Below are 27,077 nucleotides of genomic sequence, written 5' to 3' on the forward strand. Positions count from 1 at the left end.
CAGGTCAGGAGCCAGAGTTACTGACTTTTACTCAGGGAAAAAACTAAAGCAGCATGATCTGAAAGAAGTCTCAGGTTGGTGATGCACATGGCTCAGGGTGCACAGTGCCAACGCATGGCGCAGTGCCCTCTCCTTTCCTTCCGCATAGATGATCTCCCACTCATCACAGCTCATGCCATAGAAAAATCCTGCTTGAGTTGTGTAGTAGCAAGACAGTAGTAAGCAGCTACAAAATTGCAAATTTAGAAATATGACCTCAGCTAAAAATCATAAGCAGTAAATGAAAATGAACTTTGGGGGACAAATTAGTTTTGTACAAATGTATCCAGGAATAAGTCAAGGACAAAAGTGAAACAACAAATATATTCTATTACAACAGTGTTTTCCCTAAATAGACTTTGTTTCAGAGTTTTCTGTATGACATCAGGAGGTCTTATAAATGAAACAGAATGAACATGCCACTAAAATGTGACCAGAATGGAATATAGCCACATTTATGCTGATAGAAAATATTTCCATGTAAACAATGGTTAGGTATAAACAGCAGGGAGTCCATTTATATGTTTATCTAGTCTGTGAGTTACTGTGCACTCATGAGTGGCAGATGAGAGAGATTCTTTATATTCTTTTTCTTTTTTGTTTGTTTGTTTGTACTCTATGGCTTTGTATTTAGTGTCTTTGGCCTCTAGAGAGACTTCTTTTGTATAATTTACCCAGTTTTAAGTGTACTAAGTTTTAAGTGTCATAAAATACACTTTCCTAAATATCTACATTTTCTCTTCTGCTTTATAGAATGGCATGAATTCATTCTCAAGGGGAAATGTTAGTGTAAAGTAAAGGATTACATATAGCAACCTTAGACCAGTATTTCTTTTTTTTTTTCCTTTGTACTTCAAGCAAGGTTACAAAATGTAATACAATGAAGGGCAGGTGAAGATGATAAAAGGTAAACAACAGATCTCTTCAGAATACTATATTATTTACATTCTTAATATTGTATTTTTGTAACGAATTTAATTTACATTTTTCTCCTGGGAAAATGGTCTTCAAATATATTAAAGTAAATGAAACATCAGTTTAAGGTTTCTAGAATATTCGTACCTTTCTCTGAGAGGTATAAGAGTTTTTCACCCTTCTAACAGCCTTCAGTGATGAGGAGATGGGACTGTTGCAACATATGCAGACATTTTTATTTGTCAAATTATACTTACTATCTTTAGAAAGTTCTAATCCAAGACTGCTGAACAATGAAAAAAATATGAATTTTTAAATTCTGCATTTAGAAATAAAGTAAATGCTACATTAACATGTCTGTACCATACAAATATTTGTATTTATCTTGTACAAAGAAAAAAGAAAAAAATATTTGAAAAAAGAAATTTGGATATGTGCTTAAGCCCTTAGATTGGAGCTTCTTGTAAAAACAAGAAACATGCCCAGAGGTTAGTGACAGAGAGTTTTACATCACACCTAGTCATATTTTCAAAGGAATTTAGCCTGGAAATGGATCAAAATGATTTTCCAACCTAGCCAGATTGGAAATAATGGGACTTGGTTGCCTAATTTGTATGGGTACTTTTGAAAACTTTAGTAGGCTCTCAATTTCTAAACAATTCTGAAAAATCTTACCATGCTCTGTGTTTTTCAACTAAAACCGTGTTACACGTAATAAACGTAATAAAACTATATTACACAATATAAACACGATGCTTTATTAATTTAAATGGTTTCATAAATTCATTGTTTAAGGTTTTATATTGTTGGTGTTTGAATAATTTTATGGTTCATGCTTTGATACTGCTAATGAAAATTTTGTTCTAGTGACACATTTTTCACAACACTAGTATACTGAGAAAAAGGCAAATATTTTCTTGAAGAGGAGTATTCAAACTTCAGCTGCTGGAAGTGTGCAGTGGGAATATTTGTGTTTTACTAATAGTTAAAAATATTGAAGACATTAATATCTTGGAGCTGATATTTAGCCCAGATTAATAATGTCATCTTATTCTTACTTACGATTAATTACTATGGCTTTTTATTTGTCCTACTCTTATCTGAATGTATTTAAATGTGATCTAGTTATCAAGGACCTAATTAAATGTAACACTTAACAGAGAGTTGGGAAAGATTTTATATTCTCAAATACTATTGGTAAGCAAATATGAAGACAAACATACAATATTGTTTAAAATTATATCCACATCATAAGGTAGAGCACATTAAAAGTTATATGTGCTTTCAGCAATCTACAGGACTGAATGTTTTACGTATACAACTGAAGGTACTAATAGAATTAGCTATGAGCTATTAATGCTATTGACATTAGTACTTATTTATTAATGATAGTAGCAATCCATTTTCATGCTTCTAGATGTGTATTATATACTAGAAGACTCTGGGGCAACATATATCCTATGTCACCTGGTCAGTATTAGAGTTATTCATAGTTCCTGAAGCATCAGATTTTGCCAGGGTCAGTAGAAAAATGCCAGTCAATCTAAGCAAATGATTTCACTTAAAGCTAATCTTGCATTCTCTTTTTAGGATCAGAAAAATGTTTCAGAACAATTCGCTAAATGGACTTGAGGCAGTGGAAAACATATCTGTAATCCTCTTGCGGGGCTAATTAATTCCTTTGTGTTACTTTGATGTGGTATTGTAGTTTAGATTGTTTAATTTTGGATTATGTACTTCAGCATGTCTACATTATAGAGTGGAAAATGTAGCACTACGCCTACAGCAAAAAGTGAGTGAGGATATATTGGCATGGCACGGTTGATTCTGCAGCACACTCAAGCTTATTATTCATTTCTTAAATGAGAAAAGTTGGCTTTGGCAAATAAGATGGTGATTTATCACATAGTTGAAGTGAGAAGGCAGAGGTTAGCAGAGACATATGAAAATGAAACTCTTTCATGCTTTAGTTGAGTAAGAAGTTGGCAGAGGTACACTATTATGGTTTATAATATAGATTATATTAATATACACAAAAAAGGGAAAAGCTTGAAATTCTAAATATTGCATTCATAATAACAGCAATCATTTGCAGATTACTCCTTAAGGAGACATAGTATACAGCTCCCTCCGCTGCCCAAAAAACACATCCTTTCAATATGCTGAGTAGTGTATCTGAAGCTCTGCTCCAAGCAGGAATCCACACATCGGGACCTAATGCTAGCAGTTCTGAATGTGGGGGGCACTGATGACAGAAGGAAAAAACATTGAAGCAAAATTCTGACTACAACTTCTAGATTCTGTTCTTGGCTCTAGAACAAGTCACAGTTGCTAAGTTACTTATAAAAAATAACATATTTTTCATGCAACTCTATTGTTTTCCCTAAGGACCAGAGTTTGTACCTATGCACAATATCATATGCTTTATGAATATATACCTACTGTAGAACATGTATTTATCTCATGAGGAGACCATGCTGGGTAAAAGTGACCTATATTACTTCACTATCTTCAATGTAATTACAATTTCCATGATTTGAAGCAATTATTTCATATATTGTCACTGTGAACTAGCTTGTTTTGTTATATCCTAGAACCTTTCCCATGATACAGATTTCTTAGGGACTGGACATGCCCTCAGAATAAGATTTGGATTAATTAAAATAAATAACATTTCTTAATTTTGCATTCCATACTCAAGTGCTTCCTAGATTAAACAAGATTATTATTATTGAGCTATGTGGTCAGCCTAAGTATGTCAAAGCAGCTTCTAACTAGATTTTAATTAACAGATTACAGATATGCTTTTCTTAAACTGTTGTTGATGGTAACTGAAGTAACCACTGCTCGTTAACATTACTGCGATAACATTACTTGTGCTCATTATTGCCCCTTGGCTATGATACAGCAAGTGAGTGTTTCCCTACTATTTCTTCAAACTCAAAGGCAAAGAACTGGGCCCTTTATTGCACATGTGAGATGCTTAGGACAACAGAAACTCCTCTCACTTACGTCTCTCACCTCTGCTGTAATATATCAGTTAAATAATAATTATTCTGTTCTGGAATAGAATAGACATGCAATAAAATAAGTAATTATCCAAATTAAAACCAACCTAGCAGGGATAGACTTCGTAAAGATTACATATAATTTTTAGAAGCAAATCCAGAGCACAAGCACCCACTGAAGCACTGACCTGTGATTATCCCTAGTATTTAAATTTTTTATGTTCTTCTTGGCAACTGTGAAACCTAGCACTCTTCCAAATAATATTTGGGCATGGTTCAGGAGACAGGACAACAAGGACCTTTCTACATAGGGGGGTTGGATGACGTTATGTTGCTTGGAGATGAAGACAGTGGAACAGTTTAGCTTTATGGATGTATGCCATGTGGCCTCTGAGCTATAAAATGGTTTTATTTAGTAATAGTTATGCAGCCAAGGAGACCATGGTCTTTCACGCTAGCAGGGCTTATTACAGCATTAATACTTCTCAAACAGAAGAGGTGGCTGTAGTTTCACAGCTATACAGGTTGTGTTGTAATTGCATCAGATACAGCTCTTTGATATTGTTGTTATTTGTTATTTTGTTATTTGAGAATAAGAGTGGCTAAATGCAATTTAGATAATGATGACAAGTACCAAATACAATTCATTAGTTTTTTTCTGTTAGACTGCTAATACAGAGTTGTTCACTATGTTCACTTTTTAGGACAAATGAATTTTAATCCAGTCTCTGAAAATTATCTCTTTGTTCATCTACGTTTCATAACTGAATGGAATGCAGAATAGAGAAAACATGATTCAGAGTGATTTTCCTCCATAAATTTTTGTTAAATATCTTAACTTTTTTTGCTAAGATGAATAAAGTCATCTTTGATTCCAGACTGCAATTTATTATGCTATAGTTTCCTGCATTAATCAGCATGCAACAGAAATAACACCATTTTGAGCTTTTTGATCACGTGAAAACATTTCTCAAGCTGACATTTTGGCTACTTCACAAAAATGCATGAAGTCCATCAACAGTGCATAAAAAAGGTATAAAAGTAAAGCTCTTTTTATGCCATTTTGAGATATAAGATTAATGGGATATAGCCCAGTTTGATTAATCTTTGCACTCATAGTATCTCATACTCTACATTTGGAGCTAGTTGCTTGTTTTGAGAATTTTTCTTACAGCATTTATATACAAAAGGGAATTAATCATCCTCCCAGATAGTCACCTTTTTTGTCACTTACCCACCAAAAAGCCTTGGCTTTCCAGGGAGCGTTTCCACTAAACTGCCGCCGTAATATTTGGTTTCTCCACCATACAGTTTTCATCTCTCTTGGCAAAACTATTTTTCATTCTACATCTTCTATGGAGTGTCATGTTAACAAAGTATTTGAACAGAAACAGCCATTGCTAGTCTATTTTCCATTTCACATGTAATGAAAACAATTTGAATTTCAGTTGCAACACATGTGCTAATGGTGTTCGTGCAGGGAAAAAATAAATAAAAACAAGCCTCAGCAGTGCTGGAATCCTATACTTGTGTTTGACAAACAACTTCAGTGTTCAGTGACAGATAATATGGCTTGAGTACATGCCTGGAAGCAATAAAGAGTGAAAAGAAGTGAGTTAAACTACAATAAACGAGAGTATCCACTTATGCAGAAGCCAAATGGTCATCTTTAAACCATTATTTTACTTCTTCATTCCGATTGTGGATAATCTCACAGAAGAAAATGCTCACAGAGAAGTGCAGAAGAGGCAAAAGAATCAGTAAAAACCTGTGGCCATCTCCGAAGCTCTCACCGGGGCTTCTTGAACCTTTGACTCTGCTCCTATCCCAGATGCATCAGCACCAGCATTGCAAGTTATGTTCTTTGCATGCTAACAACTATCTCTGGTGTTAGCACACATGGAAGACCAAAGAGAAGCTGCTGCATGGTGTGCAGTGGGCTACATCCATATAATAAAAGAAAAAGGGCTAAGAATTTTTCAAAATCTGTTACAAAACTGAACTGAAAAAATTAATATGTGGCTCACTAACTAGTTCAGAGGGAAAGAAGAGATCTTTACAGAAACAGTAAGCAAATTAACTATTAGTTTTAAATTTTGTGAGAAAAGACATTAAACACTTCTGCATTCCCCCCACTTCTGTGGGGGAGCAACGCAGTATTTGTAACTATGAAGTGAGCTCATTAAAAATCTGCCACTGGATCTGTCTTAAAACATGTGCCATCATATCTATAAGTGAGGATTCTTGTTAGTAATAGTAATTACTGCTCACAGCACTAATAATTGATGCTTTCCCAGTAGTCAGTGCATGTTCTTTTCAAGACATAAAAAGTTTTAGTCTCAGTCATCTTCTTCTTGCCTTATTCCCCTTGCTTTTTCAAAGGCAACTTCCCTCTCCCTGCCTTGAAGCTCAGAGGCTTATTTCTTTTGAACTTGTAAGTGAATAAAATACCTGGCAAGCAAACTGCCAACCGTAGATCAGCTTCCAGTTTCAAGGTAGACTTTTAAATAAGCTGGAATACTTTTCAGAGTTTGTTAGCTCACCAAGTCTAAATGGCAGATTCACATGTGCTGAGCACCGTGTAAAGTTGTGTAATTATCTAGCACAGCAACCCTGTTGTTGCCATATAATTAATTGATTTTCTGGGCAGTGCTGCTCGTGTTCATTTAACATATTTCAGCTACTTAATATATCTTAAATTAGGCATTACCAAATATCTCTTTTTTCCCCGTGCTTTTTCCTCATGTAAGTCAGCAGAAAACTGGATATTCTCAGCAGCTCTGAAAGTAAAACCCGCTACCGTCCGCCATGGATAGAGTGAAGTGCCAAAATGTGAAGATCGGTTTTAAAATGCTGGGTTTTTTCTTACTCTGAAATGCAGCTCAGGTGCTACTGTCCACACCATTAGCAACTATATCATTCCCTGTGCACACATAATTAAGCAAACGCTAATAAGCTCCTATTGACAGTAACAGACAAGAGACCTTACTGAAGCTATGGCAGTGCATATTTTAATGCCATTATTGCCTTTTTAATTGCAATTGGTCTCTCCTTAACATGCCACGCTTAACCTTTAGGTACAATACAGTGTCCAAGAGTTTTCAGATAGTCGCACATTAAAGGTGTGTAGTTAGGCATAAAGCCAAAGCTAAGTGCTTCTAGCTTCTGTGGAGAAGAATATCCTCCAAGGAATGTAAATATTTGTATTCAGAATGTATCCTCAGTAGCAAGGGATTGAGCCTTCAACAATATCCACTTCTTCAGAAGAAGGAAGTAGATTTTATGAAGTTAATGAATGATTAATATTCTATTTCTATTGATTCGTATGCATGAGTAAATAAATAAGCAGTCTAGTACCATCATCTTTCCTTGTTTATAATATATTAAATAGCATTAAACTGATACTTAAAAATCCCTGAGTTTGACATTGATTTCCTAGTAGCTACTTTGTCGCACAAAGCACAAAAACCATGTGAAGCGCATAGATCTGTTGTCCACTATTCACCATTTTAAAAAGTGACAAATAAAACAAAAAAACAAATCTCAGTTTTCACTCTTGTTACCAATGACGGAAAGAATCAAAAAATGTACTTTCTTTCAACAGTTCAAAAATTTTGTTAGATTGAGGTTTGCTAGTCATCAACAAGCTTCCAGATGCCTCCAGTCTCTTCTGTGTGAGTTTTGTTTCTGTCAGAAACAGACTTTGCACGTAACTAGCGTAACTTTAGGTCAGTTGCTTATGTCAAAATTAATTTATGAAAGGAACAAAAGGTAATATACTGTCTAACTAAGCACTGCCCAACCTAAGTAGTCAACTGTATATGTCAAATCATGGAGTCAGCTTAAAAATCAGAAGCATTGACTTGAAAGTATTTTGAAAATGAAATTAAATTAAATTGGATTGTTTATCTTTTATTTTCTTCTGGCTTCAAGGTCTCCATGGTTCTGTCACACGTTCTGCATCTTCCCCACAATCAGAAGAGAAACTTGCAGTTTAAAAACATTAGCTTCTCACATACACTCAACACTCCAGTTGTAAAGACTTTCAGAAAAGTCAGTACTGCAACAGTCACATTAAAATGATGGAAGCTGACAATGTTGTAAAACAGGTTATAAATTGAGTATAAGCAATATATTGCACCTGTGTTGGCAATTTTAGTCTATGTGAGTACAACAACACAAAAGACTCTTCTAACATAAAGTTCATAAGATTAGGAAGGTCTAGATTTATGGAAAAAGTAAGACAGCCTTCAGGCCACTTAACAGATTGTCACTAGTCTCTGGCTACAGAAAAATGGGAGATATAACCAGTTAAAAAAAAAAAGGTTAAATATGTTTTTTGTTTATCTGAGCAATTTTTGCATTAGTAAATATTAGTAAAATATTCCATTAGTTCCTTCTAAAAATGAAAACATAGATATCCTATATCTGGCTGGTTGTCTGAGGAACAGCTGCAAAACAACAGAAATATTCTGATTTGAAAAGAAACCAAAGTATTGACACATCAAAATATCTTATTTTTCTAATCCATATGTCTTAGAAATGTATTGAAACAACATGGAGCAAACCATTAAAATTCTATTACACCATGAGTCACTACGTAGTGCTATGCATTCATATAAATATTTAAGTTAATTCTCTGACTAGAAATACTTCAAAATGAAAAGTATTTTTGAATATTACTGCACTCCTTTGCATCTTTCTTGTACTGAATGCTAAGTCCCTGCTTCCTCAAGGAATTAGAAGCATTTAACAGGAGTGAGGATAAGGATAGGTAAAAAACAATTCTATCATTGCAGAAAAAGGATTTCACTGTACTGCTGATGGTGCTATTCAACTAATGCTTCTATCGAACCATTATTTAAATTTGCAAGACATTGTTCACAATTAACGATACAAAGAAAAATCCCATACATCTACAACAGAAAAGCTTTCCAATTAATAAGAAAAGACATAAAGCAGGCATTGTCTTTCTCTTAGTTCTGTATGTCATTTCTAATAAAGATTGAATAATAGAAATTCATGCTAAAACTAATCTTTTCTTTACAATAAAAAGGCTCTATAGTGCAGGAAAAATTATAAACTTTTTTGGGCTGGCTATTTCTCAATCAAAGGGCATATCAGTTACTGTATATTACTGCAACATTCCAAGCATTAAATTAAATTATAGACAATAGAATCAAGTACAGTTTACATCTGTGGGGCATTAAAAAATGAGGCACGTTCAGCAGTTTATTTATTCCCAGTAGAAATGTCCCTGCTGAAATAGTGCTCTTAAAACATTCTTTCCTACCAGACTTTGCTGTTTCAAATGCATTCCTCAGGCAAAGTACATATTTAGTTTTTAAATGTGACATGTAGAAATCAACCTTGATTTTCTTGGGTGGCTTGACTTTCTTTAGTTGTGCTATGGTTTAGGTAACCTTATCACTCCCAAGTTCTAACCCTGCTACTGGACCTATACAAACAGCCTGAAGCATGCTTATTCAACAGGGCTACAAATAAGCACCAAACGTCCACCTGTGTTAATACGTTCTGAAGGCTTCTGCCACTTATTACACATGATTAATGTGTAAGGAGAGGCCAAATACTGTGGAGACTGAACCTGCAATCTTTAGTCTAAACACATGAATCCGTACCATCTGAACTGCAAGTTATACTGATAGCTCAATGTCCTTAGAGATCATTGCAGTCATAAAAGAAAGGGCTACAAACATTACTGGTAGGTTTGGATGTGCATTTTTTAATTTATCTTAAAATAGTTTGGTAAATCACACTTATTTTGGATTTTAATAGTAGGCATCATATGTTCTTGTTCCTAACACAGGAAAATGCTTTCTGTAATTTAGATTAGCAGAATGTATAAATAAATCAGAAACAGAAATGTAGTGCATCAAGGGCCAGATTCCACATAGGTATAAGTGAGTGAAACTTCATTTATGCCAGTGGAAATAGTCTAACTGAAATGAGTTTCGCCCCTACATAGCTGGCCCTCAGAATATGTTTCAGCAGTGCAAAACTACTTGCAATTTATACTACTATCTTTTGTACAATTTTCATGCCATCTTCTTTTGCTGCTATGATGTTTCTCCTGGAGACACTAAGGCTGAATGGCACATTTGAAATTGAATCCCTATCTATGTCAAATCCATCCATTTCAGGATTTCTTACACTACGCTCTAACCACATATATTTCTATTCCTTTTTTCCCCCAAAAGGCTCATTAGAACTCAAGAAAAAATGCCAGTACCTGCATAGAGTTTGCAGCTTGATGTGAAATTTAGTGTTTAGAGTTGTGTGTTGAGTTCTGTGACTGAAAGCCCAAATTGGGTGGTATTGGAAGACAGATGAAGGTGATTAAGCATAAATGAATCCAAATTTCCTAGAACTCTTGTGTAATGAAACTTCTGAATGTTTACAGTAATATTCTGGAGACTTACTCCACTTGTTTTTTCATTTAAAGCTTTTTTACATAAGAATGTAAAAAGGAGGTCGAGTAAATATTTAACATGAAGGGATTCCTTACATGTCTTCAGTACAACTTACTTGAAGCACAGGATGTTTTTTCAAGACGCATAATTTGTGTTAAAGGGCTGATGCTTATATTTTTGGCATAAATGCAAGAACAGGGGTAGCTGGACTTAGTGGAAGCCACAGCCGCCTTGACAATGTCAAGGCACCTATGCGAACGGCACGGCTTCTAGATTTCAGTACAGTCAGCATCTGTATCGCTGCCTTACTATAACAGCACATGTGAACCCTTATCATAGTAACCCACCAACAGATACACAGTGAACATAAATCCTTCTAAAGGACCTGCCTTCTGATCTTTATAACCCTTCTAAAAAGAGCAAGAAAGCAAGCAGTGCAAATTCCAAAAATTTAGGCTCTTTGAAATAATTTAATAGTTGATACAGAGACACCGACCAACGGAGCTATGAATTAGCAAAATGCTAAATTCTATAGGGAAGAAAAAGTAATTGTTTTCAATAGCTATTTAGCATTTTTTAAAGCTATTCAGATAATGATGATGGCCATGGACAAAAAAACCTGATAACCACAGAGAAAATAGTTATTGCCAAATGGCATTAATAGTGGCACAGGGCTAGACTTGCATAGAAAATGTGTAAATATAAATTAGCCCTGTGACAATTTTTAGAGATGATCTTTATTTTCTGTAATGGTGTCACTGAGACTAGTTTCAAAAGGAAAAAAAAAAAGAAATAAGTTGCAACAGGAAAAAAACTTGCTTGCTTTCATCAAATTTACATTTGATCCGTAATCTTTTGAAAATATAGATCCTCCTTATAGTTATCATATTTGTACATTTATTATTAATTTGCTGACACCAGTTTCATTAGCATAGTTTGAGATGGCAAGCAGCCTTGCCTATAAAAAGAGGCCTTTGTGTGAAATAATGTTTTATATATACATATAAACATACATATATACATGCACACAAACACACATTCTATGGGTCACCGAATGTTTTCCTCAGATGCTTGTACTCCCAAGGAGATGGATGTAAATATTCTTTTTTATCTTACTGTTACACAGAAATGTTTTACTTGGAAAGGTGACACCTCTAACTAATGACCTGGTATCAATATCCTGTGAGTATAGAAAACTCTGTTCTTTAGTGTAAATTGTATCATGGAAAATGAAGATGGGGAAATACCCTGGAAGATAGCTAATCCTTTTCCAACTAGTCATGGCTGTTAACTAGAGTAGATTGCCAAATGCTTCCTCCTATCTTTTTTTAATTGGCTCATCTAATAGCAGTTCTGGTGCTTGCCTTTGCAGATTATTCTGAAGCTAATACTTCTGACTTTCACATTATTTGTATCCTTACTGTTAAATGACCCAACACAATTCCTTGTATTGTCCTTGCAGTATTTGCAGTTTTCTCTCTTTCCTGTTTTCCTTTTTTTCTTTCAAAAGCAATTATACACAATTGTGCTGTGTTTTAACTACTTTATTTTCCATTGCTTCCAACAGTGGAAAGTGGGGAGAGAATGTTTTATACTTAGCTTACACTCAACTTGAACAGTGTACAAGATTACAAAAGATGAAATGAAGAGCATTTTCTTTTGGTTTTCTTGTGATACAAATGCAACACACATCAGACCCATGTGGTCTCTTAGTGCCAGCCATCCACTGGTACATAACTCTGGTACAAAATCTTAGATTGAGAAATATAACCCTCTGCAAAAGAGCCTGTTAAAATCAGAAACTGTTTATATAGATGATACTTATTTCTGTGAATAAAGCTGACATAAATAAACGACATATATTGCATTTACATCTACACAAATGAGCATTTTCCAATGCTTTTCCTCCTTTTTATTTTTCTCTATAAAGAAAGTTGTCTCACTGCCTTCAGACCAGACACTATTTGATAAAATCCTACAAGGGTCAGAATAGAATAAAATATTCCCAATTCTTTAATTCTTAAAGAGAGAAAATTCCCTTGAACTTCAGTTAAGCTTGTATAGTAAGTGGCAGAACTACTTAAGTGTAACTTTTTCCTATAATGTATTAATGAAATATAATATAAACAATTAAAGAGCTTTCAGTTAAATAATATATGTTTAGGACCTATTCATTCCTAAGAGTACTTACTTGTGACAGCTTGATAAATATATTATTCTGTGACAAGCTATTACATACAGTTCATGATGTTCTTTTTACATATTTTCCATAGTATCAGGAATGGACAATTGTATCCTGATGGATAAAAACTGGAGCAATATGCAGTATGTATTACAAAACTAACATGTCCTCAGATAGTCCCATGCTCATAAATAATGTGCAGAATATAAATTTCTGTTTCTATTGTATTGTAAACAAAAGCATTGCTGTCAGATTCAGTAATTTGGTACTTGGGATATATAGTTCTAATATAATATCTTCAAATTTTTCATATTTATATTGAAGCTAATTTTGAAAGTAATCTTCATATCTCAAAGTCAATATTTAGAAATTGTCTTGTAATCCTGTAAAAGGTTTCTGAATGTTGTCTTCTATGTGTCTTTTCTTCTCTACGTCTTTGCATTTCTACAAACTACTGTGAAAAATCCATAGCAGTTAAACTAATGAAACACTTTTTCAAAAACTCTTTTTGTTTTAGAGGTAGCTAAATTTTATTAAATATTAAAAATTTTTAGAAGGAATAACAGTAGGTGCTTTAAAAGTATGCAGAAGTTCTTTGCTGGCTATATGGATCCTGGTTTTGGTTTGGTTTATTTTTTTTCCCTCTAAGAAACATTATGAAATCATGGAAATTGAATGTTTTCATCGATTAGTATTTTGGCAGAAAAAAAGGATATCTACACGTTTTAAATTAAGATTTCTATTTCATTCAAAGAACATTATATTTTGAAATGTGAGTTGACTTATAATAAAAAGGTGACACTGCTTTAATCAAAATAAAATATGCAAAAGTATCAAAATAGTTCCATCACATCAATGTGAACATAGCAACCTTTTTCAATGTTTGAAAATGTCTGTATTTGAAGATTTTATTCCAGTTTGGGATGGAAACATTTTTGAAAGCATTTAAAAATTCTTTCCATGGCAGAAAAATGTTCCCTCCCACTTCTAATACCTCGTGTGTGCTCTGTTCCCTTTTTTCTGAGGACAAATTCTCATCACAGGATAGCAGCCTTGTGAACGTAAGCCATTGTACTTACATTCAAAATAGGAAGTGTCCAACGGTTACATACAGACTTCCCAAATGATCTTTGCAAACCATGTAGGGCTAAATCCAAACCCTGGAGAATTTGGTGAAAACCGAAATTATTATTTTCTCATTTTCTCCAACTTCATAATGGACATTCTTTCTTATTTGGTTGTGTCTTCCAGTTAGATTGCAAATTCCTAGAGAAAAGGATTGTCCAGGGCTGCATATTTTTGCAGTGCTGAGCAGTATATAACCTAGTAGTGAGTGGTATCCCTCAAGGGTCTGTACTGGAAACAATACTATTTAATATCTTCATCAACAACATAGACAGTGGGATTGAGTGCACCCTCAGCAAGTTTGGTGAATGACACCAAGCTGAGTGGTGAAGCTGGTACACTTGAGGGAAGGGATGACATCATGAGGCACATTGATAGGTTGGAGGAGTGGGCCCATACGAACCTCATGAAGTCCAACAAAGCCAAGTGCAAGGTCCTGCACCTGGGTCGGGGCAATTCCCAATATCAGTACAGATTGGGGGATGAATGGATTGAGAGCAGCCCTATGGAGAAGGATTTGGGGATATTGGTGGGTGAGAAATTAGATGTGAGCCAGCAATGTACACTTGCAGCCCAGAAAGCCAGTTGTATCCTGGGCTGCATCACAAGTGTGGCCAGCAAGTCAAGGGAGGCGATTCTGCCCCTCTACTCCACTCTCATGAGACCCCATCTGGAGCACTGCATCCAGCTCTGGAGTCCCCAGCACAAGAAAGACGTGGACCTCTTAGAGCGACTTTAGAGGAGGGCCATGAAAATGACCAGAGGGCTGGAACACATCTCTCTCATAAAGAAAGACTGAGAGAGTTGGGGTTGTTCAGCCTGGAGAAGTCTCTGGGGAGACCTTGTTGCGGCCTTTCAATATATAAAGTGGGCTTATAAAACAGATGGAGAAAGACTTTTTACCAGTCTGTAGTGATATGACAAGGAGTAATCTTTTTAAACTGAAAGAGAGTATATTCACACTAGATATAAGGAAGAAATTTTTTATGATGAGGGTGGTGAGACACTGGAATATGTTGCCCAGAGAAGCTGTGGATGCCCCATCACTGGGAGTGTTCAAGGTCAGGTTGGTCAGGGCCTTGAACAACCTTGTCTAGTGAAAGATGTCCCCGCCCATGGCAGGGCAGGTTGGACTAGGTGATCTTTAAAGGTCCTTTCCAACCCAAACCATTCTACGGTTCCATGATTTTATGATCCTATGATCTAATCCTTAGGTCACTATGGGCTTCTGCACAACATTCTAGTATACAAAAATGAATCTACTGTATCAACCCCTCATTTCTATAGTATCTCTAGAATTCTAAATATCAGTAGCCCTTGTGAGAAATAAAGGCTATTAATGAAATTATCTCATGTTCTATCTACTGTAAAGTCAGCCATAAGAAGAAAAGACAAGTTGACCCCCAAAACATCTGAAGTTAAGTGCCCGTGCTAAACCAAGCATCAAGATGAAGGTGAAGCTCTAACGGTACAGTGAAGAAAGGACTAACAGAGGAACACCCCATACAGTGTTTATACATACTATGCAAAATGAATCAGGACAGAGTCATACTGAGAAGATGTTTCATTTTGTAGGAGGAAGGGCTTTTCTTTCTTTTTATGGTTACCATCAGGTCAAATGAGGTTATAGAGATGTTACTTGTAATTTGGGGAGATTGCTTCTTCCCTCTACATGTAGATTTCTCTACAGTCTGACAGGGCTTTTATTACCAGTGGGTATTTTTCTAAAAGCATTGAAGGGTTCAGGAGCACAAATTACATCTGAAATTCCATGGAGTCTATTGTCTGACTCTGCTGGATGCTCAAATTTACCATGAGAAAAGATAATGTTTACGTCAAATGTACAATAAACTTCTAAACAAGCACTAGGATTTCCCCCCTGCCCTGCAAAATCTGCCAGAAACAAATGAGTAGTGCGGAAAAAAAAAAGGAAGGGGAGGATGGGTGCACGTATCTGTGAAGGTTTAAGGATAATATGCAATGGTTCGTAATACAATTCATAACAGTTATGTGACCATTAATAGCTGCCTAATATTGACTTTTATTCTCCGGTTACACTACTTCAGATCAACTCTGTTGAATTCTACTGGCTCAAAGTCAAATGGTAGAAGCATGTCTCTGGTTTTGACTGCTAGTATTTGCAAAGCCTTATTGATTCTGAAAGGTTTCAAGTATGTCCCAAGTTATTCAAATAAAGATTTTCTCTGTCTCTTTCTTTCAAGGCATTTAACTTAAGCAGCATTTTACAGATAATTAGGCATACTGGAGGAGAAACAGTAGAGACAACAAAGATTCTTAAAGACAGTTATTTCTATGTATTGTCCTTTATTGAGTGCTTAAAATTGCAAACATTGACAAAGTACAACCTTAGCTTATGTATAGAATGCATTTTGGGGTGGAATTCATCTACATTTAACTATGTATCTAAAACTAAGTAGACTTCCTTAAAATTTGGAGTGTAGAAATGACTACTTTTGGATTATATGTGTTTAGATTCTTTCATAAAGGAATTCTAAAATGCCATTTGGGAATGCCTCTTTCTCCTGTTCTGATAAAAAAAGACAGCTGGATAAATATCTTAAACTGAACACCTGACTTTGAACAAAACAAAAGCTGAATATGACATATCCCACCTACAATATAAGAGCTTGAATTCTTTCATAAAAATCTGTTTCATAATAAAAAAGGTAACATAATTAAAATAAAGCCAACGAACAGACCTTTGATGTATTCAATTTTCATTAATATTTAAAAGTATTTGGGACATATCAGGAAAAACAGGATCAAATCATGGATATGTTAGTGCTAGATAACTCAAATTAGGTAGGTCTTCTGAAGAAACTCATGTTTAGCAGCTGAATACTTGTCTCTTTTCTGTGAACTAAATCTTCCAGAGAAGCTATTCTTTCAATTAAAGAGAACAGACTTTGGGGTAACAGTGTACTCGTTTCTACACAAATCCATTCACTGTGGTTTAGAGTTGCTGTGCTCAGTAAAACGAGTTTATTTCAGTGTATGAGGTTTAGAAAATCTTTCTAAACTCACCTATGGAATATTATCTCAAACTCTGCATCTGCTGTGAGTAATTGATTTGGTAGAAAAAAATACCTTGAAAGTTTCCTTTCATCTTTTTAGTTACTTCCATCTCAATTTTCCCTCTGCCTTTTGCTTTTGTTACAATGCCTCCTTTCTCTTTCTTTCTGTTTTTTATCATGTTGTTGATTCCAGATAGCCTTACGTATACTGTCAATCACATGCCATCCTGCCCAAGAGCATATGCCCCTGAAAGTCACATGGGATAGCTCATTTTTTTTCCATCTTTTTCAAAGGAAATTCAATTTAACAGTCATTTTGAATAGCATAAAACCCTGACTTTTGGCATCTTCATTTTAAATGAAAGCACCAGATTCTCTTTCTGTCAAAACACTAGATCTCTCCGTAGGAAGAATTCTACCCTTCCCAGATTGGTGTGGTAATAAGCATGTAGTAAGTGGTACACCTTAATAAATCAAGTCCTCAAGAAGCTGGACTGTCTGTGTTTCATCAGAAGAGGGCTGTGATTATTTGAACCATATGTATCTTCTAAAACTCAAGAGTTTTATAAATTGATTCTTTCACTTGCTGACAGTATTAAGATATTAAACATAATGTAAAATATCTTCTGTAGGTATAATTTAAAGAGAACATTTCTTTCTATGCTTACTTCCTTAGATATATATCAGATGAAGTGGATAATGTGCTCAAAGACTATTTCATGGATGCTTGTGTCATCCTTAGACTGGAATAATTGCATATTAAAAATTTCCAATATATATTTCTGCTGGAATGTTTTTATAGACAAACACTTTTCTGAAGCTTTCTATCATGCATTCTACATTTATGAAAAAGTTTCTAACATTAATAAATATTTTTATTATCCACAATATTATCACTTATTATCACCTGCTCAAAATGCTTTACTAAACACATCAGGATCATCAGGGTTTGAAGTCACTAGAGAATTTTAGGCAGCCACATTATACTGGTTTAATATTGCTCACGTGAATGAACATCTACCCCACCTTGGACTGAGACCTGGGGACTTGTAACAGCAATGGTATTATGTCATTTTGCATAAGCAATGAATATGGTTTAATATTTCCTATCACAAACACATTTTTGAACTGCATTGTCAGAGAACACTTTGGGGATGTGTGTACCTTTTCCGAGAAAAATCACAGTGGAAAGCTAAACAAATTTCTTTGATAATAGAGTCCCTGCTATAAGGAGTATGTCAACTTGACCATAGAAAATGTGTTTGAATGTATGCCAAAATTTGCTATCTAATACTGAAACGAATCAAAAAAATAAATGATCCATCGCCTGGCAAGCAGTATCCAGCTAAATGGAAATAGATAAGGAACCAATATAATAAGCTTAATTTAAAATATTTGAAAATAAATGTTGACTGAATTAATATTATTAGATATTAAATATTGTCATTAAAAGCATGTTGTGAATGCATGGAAGGAATTCTCCTTTAAATAAAATTTTAACGTTGGAATTATGAAGGTTTCCTCTCACTCTGAGTTGGTCCCCTGTCTGTTGTTTTCAGGTTCAGATAAAATACAGGAGGAAAACTATTATTCATATACTGTTTCACATCTATTTCATCTATATTGGTGTGATTACCTAGCTCAAAGTTAATGAACTTGACTGGGAAAAATGGCAGATGAGCTCTGGATTAGGTCTTATATCAGAAACCATAGTAGCTTACTACTGCTATAATGAAAATCAACAATAAGATCCAGAAATTGGTAGGGTCACATATATTACTGTCAGAAAATAAATAGCACTTCAATATATACTACTGTTAAGCAGGTACTGTAATTGTTTTCAGCTGATTTACAAAGAAGTTTTCTTCTAATACAGTCTGTAAATTGGCCATCATTACTAGGTAGGTTTGATTAAATATGAAAAATACCAAGATTTTATTACACTGCATTGAATTTCTTTTTAAGAATTAGCAGCATTAAATTGAATACCAGATAATTTTTATTGGACTGGCATGTGCTTCTAGAAATGCATGTTAAAATTGCAGTAAGCCCAGCTTGTATGAAGATTATGTGTGATGATTTTTAATTTAGTGTACACTGTAGAAGTTTCCAGCAAGAAATAGCAACATTATGAAATAATGTGTAAGCATACACTTTGGTTTTTTAGTATTATGTAGCATATCAATATTATAAGCCCTGGTAGATTGGTAATGGTTATATTTCTGTTGTTTAGTAACTAAAACCAGAGCAATTATAGTAGGACTAACCGAGTATGTTATTTTGCCAGCAGGGAAGAAAAACTAAATATTTGCTAGATGTAACAGGGGGTATATATGTCACAGTATATATGTGACATATAATAATTTGAAATGGAAATATCAAGGATTAGGACGTGAGCTAACATGATTAGCTGTGTTGAAGATTTTCAAGTTCCACTGAAATTTTTGTGCCATAAGCTGAATAGAATTAGAAAAAACAAAAATATACCCTATGATTTATTATATGTTCCAGTTATAGGTTTGTCCAATATTCTTAGAAAAAAGAGAGAAGAGAGTTTTGTATTGCATACGGATTGAAAATGTTCTTGTCTCTCCAGATGATACCTTTTAATTTCAGAAACTTTTGCCTCTGTAATTTGAACAAACTCACAGGGAAAGTTCTTTGTTTGAAGTTTTCACTGTAATTTAAACTTCCTCACTAGATCCACACATTCAGAGGAAGAGAACCAACCAAACAAAATTATTCATGGACTTTGCTGCACCAGCTCGCTTCATGAAGCCAATTACATTCTCCAAATATAGCTAGATAGCCAAACTCACCTGCTGTTAAGAGCAGAGGTTGAATCATGTGAGAGTAGTTATGGACTAATGGGGTTTTGCTTGTCATTACTAGACTTTGCTTTCTGTCTCCTACCCTGCCAAGTTTCTGAGGCATCTGCCTGGCAGCCGCACAGATAAAACCTCAAGCGGTGAAAGTTCATACTTCAGTCTCCCTCACAGCCTTTTAAGTTTATCTCCTACTGATTCATGTTCCCCAAATAAGATACTGAAATAGCTAAGAACTGTGCTTTAAAAGTATAGTGGCAACTTTCAGCATTACTACTACCAAGATTTTTTAGTTAGTTTGCTATGTGCAATTAATTCTGCCTTTAAAGTTCTTGGCTCAGATTTTGCTGGCAAACCTCATGCAGTAGCATTGACTTCAGCCAGCTCTGGCCAATTTACACTGCCCCCTTTTCTATTGCTCAACTGGTTCAGTTGCTTGCTGCTTCACCTGAGTTAGTGTATCCTTCCACCACCTGGCAATCACTGTGATGACTCTATAATTATTTTTGCAACAATATAGATGACTGATGACTGTGAACACAGGAAAGTAAAAATTGCTAATGCATTATCTGGTTCAGCGGCATAGTTCATATTGTTTAGCAGCATAGTTTTTTTGGGTGAGTTTTCATCTCTATTTTTTTTCCCAGGGAAGAAAACTTCTGCCTCCTGTTACCAATTTTATCCGGAATATTGCCAGTTAGAGGTCTTAACCTTGTCAGAAAGATCCAACCACTTGTAAGATTATATTTTTGTCCTTGTGATGGATGACTCTTTAGAGTACCCTTGAATAGTAATCTGCCTTGAAGTACTGGTGGTTTAAAACTGAAGGATACTTGCATTGCCTGATCTTATTATTAACCTGTAGTTCATAAACTGTGTCACAGATATTTCAGGCTCTCCCCTATGTCTCCTTTTTGTTTTTCCTCCTTTCTGTTTCTGTCCCTTTCTTGTCACATGTAAGCAGATTTTGGTTATCACTTGTCAGCTATATAACAAAAAGCCAAATTAACTAAAATTACATAAGGCTCATCAAATTCTTATAAAACTTGTTCCACTTTAATATTTATATTCCAGGACTATGCTGATAACTGGAAACACAAAATGTCGTTCAGGTGTTCACATTACCTAGACTTTATATTTGTGATCTTTTACATTATTGATGGGGACAGAAGGCAACCCCAGTGGTTACCTCTTCCTGTAAAGCAGCACTGAGACGTCCACCTTACATACTCAACATGTTCAAAGTGCCAGACTCATTTGTCAGTGCCCTGCATCTGGAAAACATCTTTGCTGGAAGAATGTTCTGCAGAATGAAGTAGTGTGGGAGGTGAGACTATATTTCTGTAGAATTTAAAAAGGGAACCAAAGATTTTTATGAGGGCAAAAAAGGGCAAAAGCAATAGGCTTGTGCAGTTGTGATGATGTAATGCTATGAAAAACAGAGCAGAGCAACAGCAGCTTTTTCACTCCCTAAGGAAAAAATCTATAGCGAAATTTGTCTATATTCAAGGTTCAAAGTTATATCTTACTCACTACATGCTTAATTTCTGATAACATGTTATATAGGAGAATAGGAGAATTCACTATAGTCTGGCTGCTGTGGAGCAGCAGTGAGGTTTTTGCATTTAATGTCTGAAGCAAATTTTACTTATCAAGCATTTATATTTTAAAAATACCAAAATAACGTAATAAAAGGGTGACTTCATTTTTTTCTGTAATAGAAGAAATGGCTGTTTTAACACAATCTTAGAAATTAGAAAGAATTACATACTGATCATTAAAATGTTCAATAAATCAGCTGTTATGAATATAATTAACATTGCTTGACAAATGGCTAACAGAATCCATATTGTTGAAGAGGATATAATATGAATATATTCACCAAAGTAGATTTGCTATAAAAGAAAGTGTGGTAAGCAAGATCACTTAGTACAAAAGCTGAATAACATTTTCTCAAATTTGGGGATCAGTACACCAAGGCAACTTGAAGCTCTGTTTTTACCCAAAGATAGGAGTAGGAATGGTCTTTTCCCTTTTGTCCTGTGTGTTGAGCACTAACAATATTTTGACCCTGAACAATTCATCCTCTTTTTCTCTTGCTTTTTATTTCTTTACACAAGATCTTTATAGAGGAAGTGCTTTTTGTCACAAAAATCTGTAGAAACTCCATAAAAGGAAGGATTTTACTCAGCTGAAACCTTTAGCCATTCCCATGTGAAAGAGGAGCCAAGGGTTTCTGGTCCATGTGCTAGAACAGTTTATATACTTTATCCACTAACTGTTTCATATAAAATGCATAGACTATTTCGAGCACTAGAACCAGAACTTCTTTCCCAGAAAAGCAATTTAACTACTAAATTAGAGTCATGCTACTGCTTGTTCAGTCTTCCTGAAGCTTGAATATTTTGTTGCACAGCTTCAACAGGAAATGGAGAAAGCATCCATCCTTCCCTACCCATTTAGTAGCTAATAGCTTGTGATTAGACCTCTTTATGGAAAGAGAAAGATCTGGGTTTCAATCCATTTAGAAAAGGAAATTGAACTCATGTCTGCTATTTCTCAGGTGGCTGATTCAGCCACTAGAATATTTTAAAAACATTAGGGAGCACTATATTTTCTCTGGCCAGGTTCTTGAAGAAAATTGCAGTTGCACCTGATCTTGTAAGTATGCTAGATGTGGTCAGCATAAATGTAGCTATTAAGTCCTAGTATTAGGTAGAAGAACAACCTCTTTTTGGGTTATGCTCAAGTTTAGGCATGATCTAGAAACTGAATTTTTCAAATTAAGAGTGTGGGCATGACCAGGAGCACAACTCTTGACACCTTGAGGAGTCTGTAGTCACAAGGTGACCCTTGCAAGCATAAGCTTCTTCAAAGTAACTGAGGGTAGATTTTGGGGAAAGTTGCTTTGAGCTTTGAATTTAAGTGTTTCACTCGCAATTGTGCCTTGTTTTAAATGACTCAGGGTATCTCAACACTGCAAAGTGCAATGATCCGTGAACTAACCATTCACTAAATGAGTGTGCAGGCTGTGCAACCTGTGGCTGCAGCAGCTCAAGTCTGGAAGCAGCACAGCTGCATTCCTGCAGTGCTACATCGAAGCCAACCAGCTTTGCTGAAGGGCACAGCAATACATGAATGATGTTCTACTGCTTCAAAACCTAGGTCATTTACATCAAGCCAGGTCATGGCAAGATTCAGTTGCCTAGAAATGACAGGCATCGAGTGCCATTTTAGACTCCTTGATATCCCACCCATTCTCCTGGCATTCAGAAGGTGCTGTATCCTATTTGCCTACACTATCCCAATATCTCAGATGTCCTACAATGCCCAGAAATCCTAGTACCTTTCAAAAGAACTACATAATACTAGTACAGTTGTGTTTTAGTAACAAAATCGCTCCCCAGGTCCCACTGCTTGGCATTTTCCAGCCCTTCCAGATGTCAGGTTCACTTCTGTGCTTGTCTCTACACCCACGGCAAAAACATGCCTGTATAGCTTTGCTGGAGGTAGTCCTAGAAATATCTCTTTTTACAAGTTTGATCTTGAAAGGTGTTTAATATTCTCAACTTTCTTTTAAGACAATGAGAGTTGCAGCTGTACTTAGCAGGACCAAGTCTTACATGAGTAGTTACCAGTTTATGTGATCAGGTAGAGGACTGTTCATCGTGCCTTGTGTTCTCCTTGAGAACACGAGTGATATCGCTTATCTATGTAAAGAAATATTGTCTCATTTATGAAAAATTTGCCTTCAGGACAACATGGAAATAAATCAGGAGAAGCTACCACAGTATCCTTTTGTGGCTTGTATATAACTAGAATTTAAAATGCAATTCTTTTAACTCCAAGACTGACTCAAAAATAAAATATATTGGATCGTTTATATTCTTGCAAATAAAAAGTGGCTTTATTTAGGACCAAAATAATATTTCTAGTTCTGTTTGCATTCTGTGTCTAATCTGATCACAAACAAGCAATGTTCTTCTGAAACAGCAATCCGCTGGATTTGCTTGCTGAGAGAAGCTTGCTTTGAAAGCACCATTTCAACACTGCTATGCAGTTTTGTGCTGAGTGTATCACTGTCAAAAAATGTACATGTGTCCACTGGTCAGTACGCAAAGCTTAGACAAAAAAGCTTTGTCTCTTGTTCTGCTCATCATGATGCTCCTTTCTGTGACTTAGTTTTTCCATTTGTTAAATCAGGCCAGTCACACCCAGGCACAAAATGTTTTTACCTCTACTGTTAAAAAATATTATGGAAAGTCTAGATTTTAACATTAATCTCCGTAGCTATTTAATCAATAGATTCTTTCTGAAGATAGCTCAGGAAATAAATCAGTTGTGAGGCTGAGACTGAATTTCTAGTACAAGTCCTTTGATAGAAATTTTATCATCTAGGGAAACAGCTTTGAGAAACCAGTAGCTTTCAGCTTCTGTTGACCTGAAGGAAAGCTAGTCAACAAATGGAACAAAACATATTTATCCTATTTTAAAATTCCCTTATCATCATGCATGCAATATCAATAAAAATTTAAAAGAAAAATAAATTGTAGCAAATTGTTAGATTTAATTAATACCCTCATCGAATACTAATTTTTTTGCCTTGGCTCAAAATATTTGTTCTCTTTTCTATACTTTAGGATATAAGTAAGGTATCTCATGAGGAAAATTGGTCATGTTAGATCTTTTTCTGGGTAAGGTAAATTCAAATTCAAATATAGAATTCAAATCTTATTGGTTTGGAACGCCCTTTTCTCAGGGCACACAAGATAAACTTTTAATAACGATTATGAATTTTGGTGGTTTAATATTTAGAAACCTTATGAGGCTGCATTCTCAGGTTAAAGATGTACATCAATTTCTGAAAATCACAGCATATATAGATCGCATATATGGCATCCCAACTGCATACCGTAGTGATAGAGCTGTGCGAGGACTTCTTCTGACATGTAGGACCAGTCCTCTTGCAGAAGACCATCTGTGGCCTCCATGTGGCTGACAAGGTGCAGCATGGACGAATGAACATAACTGCTGGTGTGGCACACGAGCTGGAGCCTCCACCCCAAACTGGATTAGAGTCCATTTGTAGTCTTCACTAACTCTGGGACAATTCCACTTCTTCCAACATCAGCTGCTGGGCCACATCCAAACAATTGGAAAAGTTATGCTGAGGGATAGCTGTGAGGATAAGCTAAAGGGAATTTAGTTGTTTTTACCAAGAGTGATTTTTGTTTCTTCAAAATAAAACAATTCACCACGATATAGATATAGGAACATAGTTCCTTTCCCTTAGTCCCAGCTCCGCTGTTTTGGAAGCAGTCCTAACGTACTCTTTGTAATGACTTCTTTCGAGGCTTCCTGACAGCAAAATGGTTTTCAGCCTCTCTGACCTGTTGTGAGCCAGGCCGTGCTCTGCACCATCTGCTTGAGAGTGCAGAGAGACCCCTGTGCTTGCCTCTTTCTTCCTTCCTGAGTCCTGATTCCAAGTTTCTGCAGCATTACTTGAGATGAATTTCCCTTTCTCTGTGGAAGTGACTTTAGCCTGGATCACGTGCAGCTAAGCCCCAGCTGCACTTAACTGGCCAGTGTATTTCTTGACAAAATCAGTAATCACTTGGAAAATTATGAATATGTATTTTACAGATTTCATACTGTTCTCACTGAATTTAGTGGCAATACTTTCAGCAAACTGAGTGGAGACAGTGCTGGGCTTAAAACAAGCAACCCCATCCCCCCAAAAAAACAAAACCAGAACAATGTTTTGCATACAGTAAAAGACCTGCAGTTTGACATGCCTAAGGGAAAGACAAGGAGACAATTTCCAGTAATTTTTTTTCAGTTTCCATCAGTTCATTATTTTTTTCCCATTTGCAGTTCATGTCCTAAGCAGTGTTTTTTCTTTTTCAGAAAATGTTAAGAACATTCCCCCTTCCCCATCTCATGGTATATTGAGCACAAAGATTATGATGTAAAGATTCATACACAAACCTCCCGGAGAGGTGGCTTGTTTTGAAAATTGTTCCCAGGTGTTTTGTGTCTCTTTCTTATTCAAAGATTATATGATTAGCATTTTAATGTCCCACAACTTCTTGTTTAATTCCCTAGGAGGATATGAAAATGAAGCTATGAAAGCTAAGCTGTTTGGTATTTATCACACACACTCTGATTGTATTTCAGAGCTCTGGGATTTAAACAGGACATCAGTCTTTCATAGCCCATTTGGATATCTTGGTCTTCATATAATGCTGCTGGATGAGTATCAAGAGCGACTGTTCGTGGGAGGAAGAGACCTCTTGTATTCCCTCAGTTTGGATCGAGTCAGCGACAACTACCGAGAGGTGGAGTAAAAAGCTATATATATTAGTCACTTCGTGTCATAATGTGTAGCACAGAATATCAGAGTTTGCATGACTGGAAATGAGATAATGGAGTTTTTGTAGATGTTTTGTGCATGAACTTTAAGGTCATGTTTACATTTAAGAAAAAGACACTAATTACCATTTTTTCCCCAGTAATAACCCGTAAGGGTCACTCTAGGTGAAGACATCTGCGGGTCATATAGATATTTCTCACTGTTTTTCAGCATGTTTACAGATGTTTAGAGCATCTCACACTTTGTGCATGCCTGATTTCTGTATCTCTGCTATATGTATCTCTGCTATATTATCAAGGTATAATTTCTCCCTGGTATTTGTAGGGGACTTTTCCACAGCAAAAGAGAAAATGTAAACAAAACAAAACAAAAAATTAGCACATAAACTATAAAAGGTATTCAATAGCAACATAAACCATGCAGCTAATTTTTAGCCTTCTTTAGAAACTGGATTTTACATTGGCTTTGAGCCAGAGGTGCTATTAAGTAGCTTCTGAAAGTGGCATTTGAAGTCTATTCAGTGGTCCATGGGAGAAAGGTAGTTTAAGTCATAATCCTGCCAGAGAGATTGGTATATCGTAGAAACCACAGCTGACTGGCAAACTGGCAATTGAAGTGGAGAGGACAGAGTTTGAGCTGATATGAGTCTTGGCTTCCTTACTCACTTCTGCCCTTGGCACCTAGGATTGGAAGCATGCAGTGGCAATGGAAGCTGGAGGAGCATTGCTCCTGCCTCAACCGTCTTGACTGTGGATAAACGATGTCTTGAAATATTGCGGTGTTTTCCTTATCTACTTTTTGAAATTTCCCCAAAGTATTTTGATACTTTTTCATTCATTCTTAAATTAGTAAATGAATGAAAGTGAGTAAATAAAGCCCCTTTAGAGAAATACGATTTTGTTGATTTCCATACTGCATTGATCACTGATATTTCAAATTCTTTTCTTTCTGCCCCCTTGTTGTAAGTGAATATCACTATTCTCATGCCAACACTCTGGTCAACTTTACCACAAGCAACCTTGCTTATCTCCAAGTGTAATTAGCATGTTCCTCTACTGTGAACAGATATAATATGCTTTATCCTTTTTGTAAACTGTTTGGGAAAGGCAATTCTAGCTATGAGGAAATGGATATACTCAGGGAG

General features: G+C 35.6%; 1 protein-coding gene across 1 annotated transcript in view; it reads left to right on the plus strand.

Moving 5' to 3' along the window:
- Positions 1 to 27,077, plus strand: part of SEMA3E (semaphorin 3E) — a 145,625-nt gene that overhangs the window by 49,973 nt on the left and 68,575 nt on the right. Inside the window, exon 2 of the mRNA XM_075491521.1 lies at positions 25,738 to 25,898. Within this exon, the coding sequence (XP_075347636.1) occupies positions 25,738 to 25,898 (161 nt within the window). The remainder of the gene's footprint in view (positions 1 to 25,737; positions 25,899 to 27,077) is intronic.

This window comes from Mycteria americana, chromosome 1, assembly GCF_035582795.1.
Source record: "Mycteria americana isolate JAX WOST 10 ecotype Jacksonville Zoo and Gardens chromosome 1, USCA_MyAme_1.0, whole genome shotgun sequence".
NCBI classification, from domain to species: Eukaryota; Metazoa; Chordata; class Aves; order Ciconiiformes; family Ciconiidae; genus Mycteria; species Mycteria americana.